This window comes from Dendrobates tinctorius, unplaced genomic scaffold, assembly GCF_039654945.1.
Source record: "Dendrobates tinctorius isolate UK_male_01 unplaced genomic scaffold, ASM3965494v1 ptg000285l, whole genome shotgun sequence".
Lineage (NCBI taxonomy): Eukaryota > Metazoa > Chordata > Amphibia > Anura > Dendrobatidae > Dendrobates > Dendrobates tinctorius.
In genome coordinates this window covers 899,991-916,544 of record NW_027361952.1, presented here as the reverse complement: position 1 = coordinate 916,544, position 16,554 = coordinate 899,991, and the positions used below count along the sequence as shown (strand labels likewise).

General features: G+C 47.5%; 1 protein-coding gene across 3 annotated transcripts in view; it reads right to left on the bottom strand.

The window, feature by feature from the left end:
* Nucleotides 1–406: 406 nt before the first annotated feature.
* DHX29 (DExH-box helicase 29) overlaps nucleotides 407–16,554 on the bottom strand; it is a 125,400-nt gene continuing 109,252 nt past the window's right edge. For all 3 annotated transcript variants that reach the window (XM_073559940.1, XM_073559942.1, XM_073559941.1), the window contains exons 27-28: nucleotides 9,222–9,318; nucleotides 407–671 (exon numbers count right to left, since the gene is read on the bottom strand). In XM_073559940.1, the coding sequence (XP_073416041.1) occupies nucleotides 622–671; nucleotides 9,222–9,318 (147 nt within the window). In that variant the 3' untranslated portion in view covers nucleotides 407–621. The remainder of the gene's footprint in view (nucleotides 672–9,221; nucleotides 9,319–16,554) is intronic.

The window sequence follows — 16,554 nt, the reverse complement described above, 5'->3', positions numbered from 1 at the left end:
GTATGAAGATGGGAGGCACCGGAGCGCGACACCCATCGGACCGGACCGCCCCCCTGGTGAGTATAATCTAACTTTTTTCTTATCTTTCAGGTTATATCGGGGGCTTATCTACAGCATTACAGAATGCTGTAGATAAGCCCCTGATGTCGGTGCCGGCAGCTAATAGTCGAAAAAAAAGTGTGACAGATTCCCTTTAAGGGTCTCCTGTGAAGCTCAGTCACAAGTTCTGCTTCATAAGAGTACAAAGATGGCAGGAGGGCTGATCGGCTACAGTTATCTGTGTGTCATCATGATCGTGCCTCCGAAATGAATGTTAGTGGTTGACAGCGGCATTTTTTTGGGTTAAACAGCCCGAAGCAGAGTTCGCTGGTGGAAGTGATACTGACATAATCAACCACAGCAGAAATAAATATGGCATTGTTTTATTTGAAAAGCATTAAACGATGAACAAAACAAAGTGATTCTTAATATTCTTCTCAACGCTGCATGCAACATTGATAAGAGGAAGAAACCTCGTCATACATGACAGAGCTGAAATTCCACAGGATTTAAATGTTTGCGTCTCTGCCGGGCTGGTTACGTCTTCACACAGCAATCCTTGGGATTGGAATCGTATCGGCTTCACTTTTCTATTTTGATCAGTTCCTTGATGATTTGTAAAGTCTCATCGTCTGTGAAATCCCAAGACAGAGACTATAAGTCATTGCTACAGAGTAAAAAGTTTAGTTAAGAGAAACGACAGGATAAAGTCAAATCCCCCCAAAAATGGGCAGCAAGCAACCACGCTGTGCTCACCCAAGGGCCGGGACTTGAATTGGAACTCAACCCCATTCATGTCAATGACGCAAAAACAGGATTTTGGTTGCTTACCGTAAAATCTGTTTCTCAGAGTCTTCATTGGGGGACACAGAAACCGTGGGTGTGTGCTGCTGTCACTAGGAGGTTGACACTATGCATGAAAAAAAGTTAACTCCGCCTCCGCAGTATACACCCCTCCGACAGGCTGTAGGACAATCAGTTAGTGAAAAAGCAGTAGGAGGGGACATTATCATGTAAGTCAATCATATAATCATTATAGATAACAAAATCACGGGAGGGCGCTGTGTCCCGCAATGAAGACTTGAGAAACAGATTTTACGGTAATCAACCAAAATCCTGTTTTCTCTTTCGTCTCATTGGGGGACACAGAAACCGTGGGACATCCAAAAGCAGTTCCTGGGGTGGGAAAAGACAGAAACTTCCTTCAGGTCGGAGAACTCACCGCTGCCGCCTGCAAGATTCTTCTGCCTAGGCTGGCGTCCGCTGAAGCATAGGTATGGACCTTATAGAACCTTGAAAAGGTATGCACGGACGACCATGTGGCAGCCTTGCACAACTGCATGGCTGATGCCTTGTTGTGTACCGCCCATGAGGCGCCCACTGCCCGGGTTGAATGGGCCTTGACCCCAGCAGGGGACACCCTGTCCTTCACCCGGTAGGCTTCCAGAATTGCCATTCTGATCCAGCGGGCAATTGTTGCCTTAGAGGCCGGCAGGCCTCTTCTCACCCCATTGGGGATAACAAAGAGCGAGTCTGCCTTCCTGAAGGGAGCGGTCCTGGCCAGAGAGACCCTTATCGCCCTGACCAGGTCTAGCTTATTCAAAGAACGCTCCAGAGGATGTGTTGGATTGGGACAAAATGACGGAAGGATTATATCCTCGTTCAGGTGGAAGGCCGATACCACCTTGGGAAGAAAGTTAGGAGGAAGAGCAAAACAACCTTGTCCTGGTGCATAATTAGGAATGAAGGGCTACAGGACAAAGCCGCTAATTCTGAAACCTGCCTAGTAGAGGTGATGACTACGAGAAATACCATCTTCAAGGACAACAAAGACATGGGAGCTTCCTGGAGGGGTTCGAAGGGTGAACCTGTCAAGGCTTCCAAGACCAAGTCAAGATCCCCTGGAGCCACAGGGGATCTGAAAGGAGGGGCCGCATGTGCCACTCCTTGCAGAAAGGTCCTAACCTGTAAGTGGGAGGCCAAATTTCTTTGAAAAAGAATAGAGAGAGCAGATACCTGGCCTTTCAAGGAACTTAGGGCCAGACCGCCATCTAACCCTGCCTGGAGAAAAGCTAGGACAGATGGCATAGGAGTGATGTGATTAGACTCACACCAGCCAAAATAGGCCTTCCAGGCTCGATAATAGACCCTGGAAGAGGATGGCCTCCTAGCCTGGATCATTGTATTAATGACTCTGAAATGGTCTGAAAATCCCGGGATTAATGGTCCGAAAATCCCGCTGCTCTCAGTATCGTGGTTTCAACGGCCATGCCATCCAATTGAGCCACCGAGAATTCGGGTGGTAAAACGGCCCCTGAGCCAGGAGATCTGGTCTGTCGGGGAGTCTCCAGGGGGTGCCTGCGAGAAGATTGATAATTTCTGCGAACCAGGCCCTCCTGGGCCAGTACTGGGCGATCAATATGACCAGCACCCCTTACGCCTTGATCATAGAATTGTAGAGTTGGAAGGGACCTCCTGGGCCATCTGGTCCAACCCCCTGCTCAAAGCAGGATTCGCTAAATCATCCCAGTCAGATGTCTGTCCAGCCTCTGTTTGAAGACTTCCATTGAAGGAGAACTCACCACTTCTCGTGGCAGCCTGTTCCACTCATTGATCACTCTAACTGTCAAAAAGTTTTTTCTAATATCTAATCTGTGTCTCCTCCCATTCAGTTTCATCCCATTGCTTCTAGTCTTTCCTTGTGCAAATGAGAATAAAGTTGATCCTTCTACAATGTGACAGCCCTTTAGATATTTGTAGACAGCTATTAAGTCTCCTCTCAGTCTTCTCTTTTGCAAACTAAACACTCCCAAATCCTGCAACCTTTCCTTATAAGACAGGGTTTGCAGACCGGTCACCATTCTGGTCGCTCTTTTCTGAACTTGCTCCAGTTTGTTGATGTCTTTTTTGATCTTCTTTACCAGTATGGGAAGGGGAGGGAACAGGTAAGGGAGTCTGAACTGTGTCCAGGGAATGACCAGCGCGTCGACCCCTATTGCTAGAGCATCGCGGTATCTTGAGACAAACTGTTGGACCTTTCTGTTCTGTTGCGATGCCAGGAGGTCCACGTTTGGAGTCCCCCATAGCTGGCATATCTGACGGAACACGTCCTGGTTTAAGGACCATTCTCCTGCCGAGAGCCCCTCCCGACTGGGGAAGTCGGCGGCAGTGTTGTCTGTGCCGGGAATGAAAACTGCCGGAATTGCGGTTTCTGCCCAGTTGAAGGTTCTGGATACCTCGGCCAGTGCCCAGGGACTTCTGGTTCCCCCTTGGTGATTGATGTATGCCACCGCCGTGGCATTGTCCGTTTGATTCCGGACTGGCTGGTTGTTGAGGTACCTTTCCCAATGTAGAAGTGCTAGGAAGACCGCCCTCAGTTGTAGAAAGTTGATTGATAGTGAGGATTCTTGCCTCGACCATCGTCCCTGGACTGTCAGGTGACGGAATACCGCACCCCAGTCCAGGGGACTGGCATCTGTAGTTACTACCTGCAAGTGGACAGGGGGAAAAGGCTGTCCCAGATGAACGAGGGTGGAGGTCAGCCACCACTTGAGGGACTCCCTGGTCTGAATGGGAGGGAGGAAGGTGCGATCCAGCAAAGAGATGGACCTGTCCCACTGAAGGAGGATATTCCTCTGTAGTAGCCTGGAATGGAACAGGGCAAAGGGTATTGCCTCTGAAGCTGCCACCATCCTTCTCAGGACACTCATGGCAGAGCGAAAGGATAGAAGCCGGAATTTCAACAGAGAGTGAATTCCCTGCTGGAGGGTAATCCACTTTCTTTCTGGGAGAAAGACCCTCGAGCGGCGGGCGTTGATTACGATTCCTAAGAATTCTAGGCGTTGTGTTGGCGTTAGGTGAGATTTCTCCCTGTTTATGATCCAACCAAACCGGGACAGCGTGTTTAAAACTACCACTAGATTTTCCTGGGCCTGAGCGAAGGAGGGAGACTTGTCGAGATATGGTACCAATATTATGCCTCTGACCCTTAATATAGCTACCATCGCTGCCACAATCTTTGTGAAAAATCTGGGGGCTGTTGCCAGCCCAAACGGCAGGGCCACAAACTGGAAATGCTGCTTTTGGACAGTAAAACGCAGAAACATCTGATGTCCCTGAAAAATGGGGATGTGTAGATAAGCGTCCCGGATGTCTTTGGAAATGGGAATTACTGATCCTCCATAGACGTAATTACTGACCGAATCGATTCCATCCTGAAATGGCGTAAGCGGACACATCTTGTTTAGCCTTTTGAGGTCTAGTATGGGACGAACTGAGCCATCCTTTTTTGGTATCACAAACAGGTTTGAGTAAAAGCAGGCAAAACGTTCCTGCTCGGGAATGGGGACGATTACTCCTGCGTTGAGGAGAGAGTCGATTGCCGCAGAAAACCTTGAGCCCTAGCAGCGTCCTTTGATGGTTGCGATAGAAAGGAGAGATCTCGTGGAAGCACGTTGAAGTCTATCTTGCATCCTGTCGATACTACCTCCTTTACCCAGATATCCTCTACTGAACTCCGCCAGATATCTCTGAAGAGGAGAAGGCGGCCTAGTCTGGGAGAGGTACTGGAAAGGGAGTTGGACTCCCTGCTGGCGTCAGGCTGAAGTGGCTCTGCCCGGCCCTGACCCGGTAGTTCTGCTGTTGGAACTGCGGGAGTGCCATGAAGGGGTGGCCCCCGAAAGGATACCTTCCTCCTATCTCTCGGTGCTTGCGACCTCTGTGGGCCCTGAGCATAAGTGCCTGTCGCTGGGGTACAGCGAAAGGGATAAGCCCTACGTTTGAAAACATATCGATGAGGCTTGGCCTGAGGGAGAAGGAAGCGTGTACCCCCTTGCATCCTTAATGATTTGATCTAACATTGACCCAAAGAGCCGAATGCCCTGAAACGGCAGATTGGTCAGTGGTTTCTCTGAGGACAAATCAGCCTGCCAAGCCTTTAGCCAGACCGTCCGCCGGACGGCTACCACGTTACTGGATGCTTGAGCTGCGCAAGACGCGGCATCCGGGGCTGCTGATACCATATTCCTCCCAGCATGGGAGATTTGATCTGCGAGTTCCGCCAGTTCCGCTGGTGGTGCCCCGGGCATTATGCCCTGTCTATGCTGTTTGGCCCATTCTGTAACAGACTTAGCTACCCAAGCTGAGGCGAAGGCTGGACACAATGTGGCGGCTGTTGCCTCAAAAGCGGATTTTGCCAGGGATTCTATCCTCCTATCATTGGGATCCTTTAGGGCTGTCCCACTGGCGGGTGGAAGGACTGTATTGGTAGCGAGTCTGGACACTGGTGGATCCACTGAAGGGGAGGTCGGTCCAGTTGGCGGTGAGATCTGGAGGGAAGGGATATGACTTCCTCTCTGATATCGCCTGGTTGTGTTTTCCCTTTCCCTGGCCAACACTTCCTCAAAATCCTTGTGGGAGGTGAAAACCCTAGAGGGGGACCTATGACACTTAAATGAAAAAGCCTGATCATTAAGTTTTGATGTGGCGACCCCAATGTTAAAAGGTCTCATTGACTGCGGCAATGAGGCCCTGAACCATATCCTTGACCTGGGACTGTTCCGGCCCGTACTCAGAACCCTCCTCGGAGTGTGCCTCGCCTGATTCCGGGGATGAAGACCGGGAGAAGGCAGATGGCCAGAGGAATTCTGGTGGTGAGACGGAGTGAGATGGGGACCAGGGTTGATGGTCCTGTCTAAACCTTTTACGGCCTCTAGAAGGCCCAAAAGGAGGCCCCTTTGGTGCTCCTATGTCCACTGGAGCCTGAAGTGGCAATCTGTTAAGCGCCGTTACCAAGGTCTGTGATACCCTGGTAATGTTGGCCACGGACTTGGATAAGGAAGAGGCCCATCCTGGACACTCGCTGTCTCCCGTGCCGATGGATGGCCCCTGGGCGGCAGGCAAGGTGCTTCCTCCTGCTCCAGGGGTAATGTGGCAGCTCTAACAGGCAAAACAGGGGGGCTGCACCTGCTCTCTATCATAGGTGACACCATAGGTCTACTGCAATCTGAGCAGAATGGCGAGGACTGACATTGCATTTGGTACTTGGTACATACAAAAAATTTGACCAAGGTCACTGAAGCGGATGAGGAGGAGGAGCGGGACTGCTCTCCCTTGGGCATACTGACAGGTTTTACCTGGTGCTGACTGTCGGGGGTAGAAAGCGGAGTGAGGGAGCAACCTGTAGTGCAGTACTCACATACCCACGGCCTGTGTGCCCGCCGCAGCTGCCACCTGAAGGCTGATGAGAGGGAGAGAGCGAGGTGAACAGCCCTGCCTAGAAACCTTATGAAATCCCCACATGGAAGTGATGGGCGGGGTCCTGCTCTGGCCTCCTGGAGCACCAAGATGGCGCTGGTACAGGAAGAAGCCGGGGGGCGGAGCCTGCCGGAAGCCGGAATCTAGCGTCGGCCTTGCTGGGCTCCTACTGGAGCCCAGGGCCATAACGCCGCCACGGGAGGAGGCTGGAACCGTGCTGCACCGTGTGCTTGAAAGTAAGTGTTGGCTCTTAACATAAGTATAGAGCCCTGGGCTGTAAGCCCGAGTGCTGATTACAGCGGTCACATTCAGCTAGAGCTGCTGGTAAGTGGGTTATACAACGCTGCAGCCTCTTACCTCCAGTTCACCCCCTAACAGGGGTCAGTTATCTGCATGAAAAGATTGCTGTCCCAAACCTTATCTGCAGGGCGTCTCTCTCGATCACCAGGCTCTGGTGGGCGAGTGACGGAAGACGAAGGTCAGGACCAGGAGCTGCCACCTGAACACGAGTCCTGTGTTAGGGGATAGGGTCCTGCCCGTGGGATTCGTGAGGACACGGGGTGGCAGTACACGCCGTACTCATGATCCTGGTGTGGGAGTACAGATGTAGCAGCTCTACTCTGTATCCCTCCATGGTTACCTGAAAAGAAACGATGCACATTGAGGTAGGCATGGGTCTGCAAGAGACCCTTGTCCACCTCCTGCTGACACTAAGCAAAAACTGATTGTCCTACAGCCTGTCGGAGGGGTGTATACTGCGGAGGCGGAGTTAACATTTTTTTCATGCATACTGTCAACCTCGTAGTGACAGCAGCACACATCCACGGTTTCTGTGTCCCCCAATGAGACAAAGAAAAACCACTTACATCCCATGGACACCCGCAAAACTCAAATAAAACCATTTATATGTTCATATAGGGGACTTGGCCCCTATAAAAATCTGACTTGTAGTGCAGATTTGTTTTATAACAAAACAATGTATTTTTTTAAATGTAAATGGTCCTCGGTGCCCCCTTGGCGTGGGCAGAAGGTCGTGCATGGTTCCACCCCCTCAATTAGCATCCTCCACACTGCTCTTTATGCTGATTGACAGCGTCCGTTTTGGAGAAATCTCAGCCCTGCACACACTGACACTGCAGGGGCCAAGCACACACACTGTCAGTGTGTGGATACGTTATCATCCCCCTCCTGTCTGCACCGGCTGCCCACTGCACACAGGATCACACAGTTGCGGGCAGCTGATGCTGACAGGAGACAGGGATTAGTGCTCTCTCACACCAACACTGTATGTGCGCATGTGTTCAGCCCCTGCAGTGTCAGTGTGTGCAGAGCTGAGGAATCAATTCAGGCAAGGCTCAAAAGCGAGAGCTGTCAATCAACAAAAGAGGAGGTGCACAATTTTTGTAAGCGGAACGATGCAGTGAGCTCCTGGGCATGCCAAGGGAGCACCAAGGACCCCTTATTTACACATCTAATAAAAAATCTGTTTATATAAAACACAATAAGGTAAATCTAGACTGCAGGTATGATTGTATAGGAGCCAAGCCCCCTATGTGAATGTATAAATGGTTTAAAATAATTTTGGGGGGTGACGGACTTCCTTTCACCTATTGATCTGCTACTGTGCCTCATTTATCATTGTATGAATAAGAGACACAGCACAATTTTAGAGGTGTATACATGTAAAATGTTCTTGGATTTTACTGCTCTATAAATCTTCCTTTAATTGGTATTCACAGCTCCAAGATTCTGTCCCAATATGTAGTAGGAGTAATAATAATATTACCAAATATTTCCTCCAATTACAAATATAGTATAGTTCTTCTGATTCGCTATGTTGCTTACCCCATGTGTCAGATATTGCAGTAGCTTAGGTATCCGTGGTTGCAACCACTAACACCAAACTAACTGTCACTATAAGAGTGGTCGTAACCATGGATACCTAAGCAACTGCAATGCCCTGTACTTGGGGTAAACGAAATAGTCAATCTGAAGAACTATACTACATTTCTAATTGAAGGTAGCTCCTAAAATTATTATTACACCTACTACACATTGGGATAGGATCTTGGAGATGTTAATACCCCTTTAATCGCTGACTTCGCCTGTAGCTTCTTGTCCCTTCATTTTTATTGTAGAGGAAGCAGCTCAAATCAAACTTCCAATGCCTATCCTACACTAACCCTTTAAAAAAAAAACATTGATCGTCCAGTCTTGAGGTTGTATCCCCCATAATTCACTCCTGGTTCAGTGCCTGTTCACACACTGCTCCCATGATTGGCCTTCTGATGGTTACATCACAACGTTATACAGCTCTTGTAAAAATGAAGAGACCACCACATCAAAACCCTGTCATGGGCAGCCCATTCTCCACACCTGAACCCCATCGAAAACCTCTCAATGTAATCAAGAGGATGATGGATAGTCACAAGTCATCAAACAAAGAACTGCTTAGATTTTTGCGCCAGAAGCAGTGTGAAAGACTGGTGGAAAGCATGCCAAGACGTATGGACGCTGTTTTTAAAAATCATGGTTATTCTACAAAATATTGATTTCTGAACTCTTCCTGAGTTAAAACATTAGTATTGTTGTTTCTAAATGATTATGAACTTGTTTTCTTTGCAATATTTGAGGTCTGAAAGCACTTTTTTTTTTAAATTTTGACCATTTTTCTTAAAAAAATACAAAATTTATTGCTTAGAAATTCAGAGACATTTTGTCAGAAATTTATAGACTAAAAGAACAATTTACATTTCACTCAAAAATATAACTATAAAGAGAAAAATCAGACAAACTGAACATTTGAAAGCGGTCTCTTAATTTTTACCAGAGTTGTACTCTTTTTAGGCTGGAAATGATGTTCCTAAAATTATTACCTTTTTTCTTCTTTCAATACATGCTTTCATGCAAAATAATGCAATAGTTACCTTTAAGAGACATTTTGGGGTTTTGTAGCTTTTTCTTTAGGACAGATTCAATTAAAACGCGCAATTCCTTAAAGATGACAGCGATCTTTACAGGAGCCTGTGCGGGGAAACAGAACCAATACTGTGAAAAGACTTCCTAGAATTTTTACACACTTGTAGAGTCGATACAAGCAACATACATATTTCACCAGGGGTGGGGAAAAGAGGGATTTTCTGGTACTCACTGTAAAATCTCTTTCTTGGAGCCTTCATTCGAGGACACAGATAACCATGGGTGTATGCTGCTGCTGCCAGGAGGCTGACACTATGCAAATAGGAAAAAATAGCTCCTCCCCGGCAGTATACACCCACCGACAGGCACTAAGTACCTCAGTTGGTGAAAAAGCAGTAGGAGAAGCAACAAGAACTCAGAAATATGTACCAACCCAACAAGAAGCGCGTAGGCCCAAACACGGTATAATAAACAAACAGGAGGGTGCCGTGTCCCCCAATGAAGGCTCCAAGAAAGAGATTTTACGGTGAGTACCAGAAAATCCCTTTTTCTTTATCGCTTCATTGGGGGACATAGATAACCATAGGACTTCCAAAAGCAGTCCCAAGGGAGGGAATATGAAACAAGGCAAACCAGAGAAAGGACTTAGGTTGGCCGGTGTGCTACCGCTGCCTGCAGTACCTTCCTACCTAAGCCTGCATCGGATGAGGCCTGGGTTTGAACCCTGTAGAACCTTGTAAATGTGTGCAAGGACGACCAGGCCTGGTGATGAACAGCCCAAGAAGCTCCCACAGCCCGGGTGGAGTGGGTTTTCACTCCCGGAGGAGGCCGTTTGTCCTGAAAGCAGTAGGTTTCCAGTATCGCCGAACGAATCCAACGAGCGATTGTGGACTTGGAAGCTGGGAGCCTCTTCCGGCGACCTTCAGAGATGACAAACAGGGAATCGGATTGATGAAGAGAGGCAGTCCTAGAAAGATAGACTCGAATGGCTCTGATCGCATCCAGCTTGTGGAGAGACTTCTCCAGTGGATGAACTGGTGAAGGACAAAAGAAGGGAAGGACGATGTCCTCATTGATGTGGAAAGAAGATACTACTTTGGGGAGGAATGAGGGAACGGGTCTGAGAACTACCTTGTTCTGATGAAAAATCAGGCACGGGGAACCACAGGATAAGGCTGCTAATTCAGAGACCCTCCTAATAGACATATCTGCAATTAGGAAGGTCACCTTCCATGAGAGGAAGGAAAGTGAAATGTCCTTAATGGGTTCGAAAGGTGCACATTGGAGAGTGCCAAGGACAAGGTTAAGGACCCACGGATCTATCGGAGGATGGTAAGGATGAGCCAAGTGGGCAACTCCCTGGAGAAAGGTATTCACTTGCGGTATGAATGCCAGATACCTCTGGAAAAGGATCGACTGAGCGGAGACCTGGACCTTTAGGGTACTGAGGGACAGGCCTGACTTGAGGCCTACTTGAAGGAAACCAAGGATAGAAGGAAGGGAAAAGGACATTGGAAACACATTGTTATCCTTGCACCATCGAAGAAGGCTTTCCAGTATCTGTGGTAAATGTGGGAGGAAGCAGGTTTTCTAGCTCTGATCATGGTCTGAATGACCTGGTGGGAAAAACCCGACTCCCTTAGAACCACGGCCTCAATGGCCATGCCGTTAAACTCAGAGACTGAGAACTCTTGTGGAAGAGGGGGCCTTGCGAGAGAAGATCTGTACGGTCTGGAAGCCTCCAGGGAACGTCCGAGAGCATGTTTAGCAGCTCTGCATACCAAGGTCGTCTTGGCCAGTCTGGAGCTATCAGGATTACTGGAATCCCTTCTGTCTTTTTTACAACCCTCGCAATCAAGGGAAGAGGTGGAAAACAGGTAAGGGAGCTGAAACTGGCACCAAGGAATCACCAGGGCGTCGCAACCGATGGCCAGTGGGTCCCAGGACAGGGCTACGAACAGGGGAACCTTGTGGTTCATTCGAGGCGCCATGAGGTCGACGTCCCGAGTGCCTCAACGCTGACATATCTGATTGAAGATTGTGGGATGGAGAGACCACTCGCCTGATGCTAGGCCTTGGCGGCTAAGGAAATCGGCTGCCCAATTTTCTACCCCCGGAATGTGAACGGCTGATATGGCCGGAACGTGACGTTCCACCCAACGCAGGATCTTTGCCACTTCTGCCATCACCTGTTTGCTGCGAGTCCCGTCCTGGTGGTTTATGTACGCCACGGACATGGCGTTTTCTGATTGAATGCGGACTGGTTTGCCTGCAAGGAGAGACTGCCAGCAGAGGAGGGCAAGGAAGATTGCCCTGATTTCCAGAAGGTTGATGGGGAGAAAGGCTTCATGGGCATTCCAGCGACCTTGCACTGTGTGCCGAAGGAAAACAGCTCCCCACCCGAGGAGATTGGCATCGGTGATGACCTGCCACCGAAGAGGAAGGAAGGACCTCCCTCGCAGGACTGAGGAAGACAGTGTCCACCAGGTCAGGGATTGCCTCACCTTGAGAGGCAGAAGCACAGGGCAGTCTACAGAGACCGAAGTCTTGTCCCAGGCAGTCAGGAGGGACAGCTGAAGAGAACGGGTGTGGAACTGGGTGAAGGGCACAGCTTATATGGAGGCAATCATCTTCCCCAGGACTCTCATGAGAGAAGACACACGAACACTGAATAATAGAAATATATCTATATAATAAAAATTCAATTAAAAAAGTAATAAAATAATACTAATAATAAATATTGTACTCTTAAAAGTGCAATCACCAGTGTTCAATGAAAATACGTGGTAAACCCACTAATTACAAACAACCAAAAAAGTACCAAAGAGGACCCGTGGACGAGAGAGAACCAGACAAGACATAATCATAAATGGATATCTTTATTAATAATACATAGATGGTGGTATAAATACCATAAAATTAATATATAAAACACACTAAGCACAATTGGGACACTTTTACATAATATAAGAAAATTTATATAGCTTGGACCAATTATATGGTATTCACATATGCATATACATATATATGTTTCATTATTCCTAAAACAATTTTTTTGTGTTATTATGATAAAAAATAAATAAAAAAAAATATAATATAGAAAATAGTGGTAAATTCCTTTTAATAAAAAATTATATAATACTGTGAAAAAATTGTGTATGAAACTCAATTAATGCTAAAATTTTTTTTAAAAAAATATAATAATATTCACATTGACAATGAGCAGTGTAAAGTGAGTCAATATCAAAAACCGCTATTAACTAAAGTGCAATGTGCCAGTGCAAAAACCAGAAAATATAAAGAAAAATTGTTTTTAAAAAATGCTGTGCCAAAACTAAAGTGCCATAAACCAATATGGCGTTTGAATAAAGCCACTACTTGCTGAGGTGAAGTGTACAGCAAGGACTGCACCTATATTGCTGTGCAAATAAATCGCTAGGAATCAAAGAATATTTTAAAGTGAAATTGCCAAAATGATTATACCTTTAAGGTCCTGCACGTCCCATAAATGTGCTCCCCGACGCACGTTTCGGAATTAATCCTTCATCAGGGGTGATGAAGGATTAATTCCGAAACGTGCGTCGGGGAGCACATTTATGGGACGTGCAGGACCTTAAAGGTATAATCATTTTGGCAATTTCACTTTAAAATATTCTTTGATTCCTAGCGATTTATTTGCACAGCAATATAGGTGCAGTCCTTGCTGTACACTTCACTTCAGCAAGTAGTGGCTTTATTCAAACGCCATATTGGTTTATGGCACTTTAGTTTTGGCACAGCATTTTTTAAAAACAATTTTTCTTTATATTTTCTGGTTTTTGCACTGGCACATTGCACTTTAGTTAATAGCGGTTTTTGATATTGACTCACTTTACACTGCTCATTGTCAATGTGAATATTATTATATTTTTTTAAAAACATTTTTAGCATTAATTGAGTTTCATACACAATTTTTTCACAGTATTATATAATTTTTTATTAAAAGGAATTTACCACTATTTTCTATATTATTATATTTTTTTTTATTTTTTTTTTATCATAACACAAAAAAATTGTTTTAGGAATAATGAAACATATATATGTATATGCATATGTGAATACCATATAATTGGTCCAAGCTATATAAATTTTCTTATATTATGTAAAAGTGTCCCAATTGTGCTTAGTGTGTTTTATATATTAATTTTATGGTATTTATACCACCATCTATGTATTATTAATAAAGATATCCATTTATGATTATGTCTTGTCTGGTTCTCTCTCGTCCACGGGTCCTCTTTGGTACTTTTTTGGTTCCCAGGACTCTCATGCAGGACCAAAGGGGCCGAAGGGGAAGGGGCGCTGGGCGCTTCAGGGATCGGATTCCCTTGCAGAGAGCTGAAAACTTGTCCTTCGGAAGGAACACCCGGGCCAGGTTCGTGTTGAACACCAAGCCCAGGAATACCAGTCGCTGAGTTGGTTTCAGAGTGGACTTTTCCCTGTTGATTATCCAGCTGAGACGAGTCAAAGTGTCCAGAGTGACGAAGACTCTGAATGTAGTCTCAGTGGGAAGAGCCTTTGATAGGCAGATCGTCCAGATAAGGAATTATGAGAATTGCCCTGGAGCGAAGGATGGCCATGACCTTCATGAAGACCCTGGGGGCAGACGCCAGGCCGAAAGGAAGGGCCGTAAATTGGTAGTGATCCTCCTGAATTGCAAACCGAAGGAATCTCTGATGATGCACACAAACAGGAATGTGGAGATAAGCATCCTGAATGTCTACAGAGCAGAGGAATTCCCCCCGGCTTCATGGAGGCGATCACTGAGCGTAAGGACTCCATCCTGAAGTGGCGGATCCGAACGTGGCGATTCAGCAGTTTGAGGTCCAAGATTGGGCAGAGCAAGGAGTCTTTTTTCGGGACTACGAAGAGATTCGAGTAGAACCATGAAAAACGTTTGTTTGGAGGAACGGGTACAATTACTCCGGTGGTTAGAAGGGAAGAGACAGCCTGGAGGAACCCTGGTGTCTGAGATGGCTGTTTTGGTGGGCGAGACAGAAAGAAGCGTCTCTCGGGGAGAAGAAAATTCAATTTTTTAACCGGAAGTAACGATCTCCCTGACCCAGGCGTCGTCGACCACAGACAACCATGCGTCCCTGAAGGAAAGAAGCCTGCCTCCCACCCTGGAAAAACTTCCAGGTGGGGGTGACCCATCACTTAGAAGGGAATCTGTTGGAGCGGGACCCAGAGGTCTTGGAGGGTCGGCCCTTTGGCCACCAATGGGGTGAAGGCTTGAACAATGGTCTTCTCCATTCTCCTGAGGTGGAGGGACGGTCCTGCTGTGAGGAGGCTTCTGAAGATGGGAAAAGTCGAAAGGACCTAAAAGGTCTGGGACCTTTCCTGTTGAAAGGGCGTTTAGGTCTGGACTGAGGAAGAGGTGCTTTTACCTCTAGTAGAGTCCGAAATTATCTGGTCCAGCCTGGCCCCAAAGAGCCTGGAGCCTTGGAAGGCTAGGTTGGTGAGAGACCTCTTAGAGGTGGTGTCTGCACTCCACGCCTTCAACCAAAGGATCATCTTGAGGGGTTGACGCTAAGATGCCCTTGCAAAGTATTTTGGCACAGGCTGAGATGGCTTTCGCCACCCAAGTGGAGGTGAAACTGGGGCAGAGGGAGGCGCCAGATGCTTCAAAAGCAGATTTGGTCAGTGACTCGATCTGCCTGTCTATCGCGTTTTTAAGCGACGCACCGTCCGGTAGAGATAGGACCGTCTTGGATGACAGACGAGAAACCGGCGGATCCTACTTAGGGGACTCAGCCCATTTGCTGAGAAGGTCCGGGTTAAAGGGATATAGCACGTCTATGTGCTTCCTTCCCGGAAAACGCTTTTTGGGATGTTCCCAGCGCTTCATCAGGGTAAAATCAAACTCCTTGTGATTGGGAAAGGTTCGGGAGGGACACCTTACCCGTTTAAATGAGACAGAGGAGTCTTTGGAGGGCATGTCGTCCTCTTTTAGTTTGAGAGTTTGGGTAATAGCCGAGATAAGGCTATCTACCATGTCCTGCATCTTAGAAGTATGGTCTGTGTCTGAGTCAGACCTGGACTGGGAATCTATGTCCGACCCAAGGTCCTCCTCCGAGGAGGGGAACTGGGAAGAGGAGAGCAGCCTGGATGCTGCGGAGGGGCCCGGTGAGCTGGAAGAGGAGCCACACAGTCGGCTTCCTAGAACTCCTACCCGGTCTGTCCCTTTGGAGGTCGTGGTCAGGTGCTTGCGAATCGCCGTGAAGGGCATTTGGAGCACTAGTGGCTGTAGATAGCTGTGGAAGGCATTCTAGGACCTGGACCAGGGACACTTTAGTTAGGTCTGAGACCGACTGAGACATGGCAACAGCCCACTCTGGGGGAGGGGGAGTGCTCTCATCCCGGGAGTCGGTGTGCTCCTGTGGGGCAGACACGGTGGAAGGACTGCAGGACGGGCAGAAAGGAGACGACCGACCTGACGTAACGAGTTATAGTGGGCTTACGATAAGGAGCCCTTGTAGAGCTGACCATAGGTAGAGCCTGCTGCGATATAGCAGAACGGATCTATAAATGGAGATACTGCGGAAGAGTGCTATTTAGTAGCACAGACTAGAGGGAGAAGTGGCGCGGACACCGCGGGGCCCGGGGACTGACTGAGCAGGAGAGACGCGCGCCTAAAAGGGTGCGAAATTCAAATTGCAGCGCGGGCACCGGTAGGAGCTAGGGGGACCCGGGGACTGACAGTGTTGGCGCGAAAATTAAACTGGAGCGCAGATACTGCTGATTTCTATGGGGCTCGAGAGGGGAGTCTGCCGTGAAGAGCATCCGCTTACCTGAAAGATGTCCAGCTCCACTTTAGGGATGAGGTGAGGATTACCACGGGTGGAGAGGGTCGCTGGGAGCAAAGATTGTCCTTCCAGCCCGCTTCTTTTTAACATATTTATTAATGACCTTGTAGGGGGGATAGAGAGTAGAATTTCAATATTTGCAGATGACACTAAACTCTGCAGGGTAATCAATACAGAGGACAATTTTATATTACAGGAGGATTTATGTAAACTAGAAGCTTGGGCTGATAAATGGCAAATGAGCTTTAATGGGGATAAATGCAAGGTCATGCACTTGGGTAGAGCAAACAAGATGTATAGTTATGTGCTTAACTGGGTGTATGGGTGGACGACAAACTCACATTTAGTGGCCAATGTCAGGCAGCTGCTGCAAAGGCAAAAAAAATAATGGGATGTATTGAAAGAGGCATAGATGCTCATGAGGAGAACATAATTTTACCTCTATATAAGTCACTAGTGCGACCACACTTAGAATACTGTGTACAGTTCTGGTCTC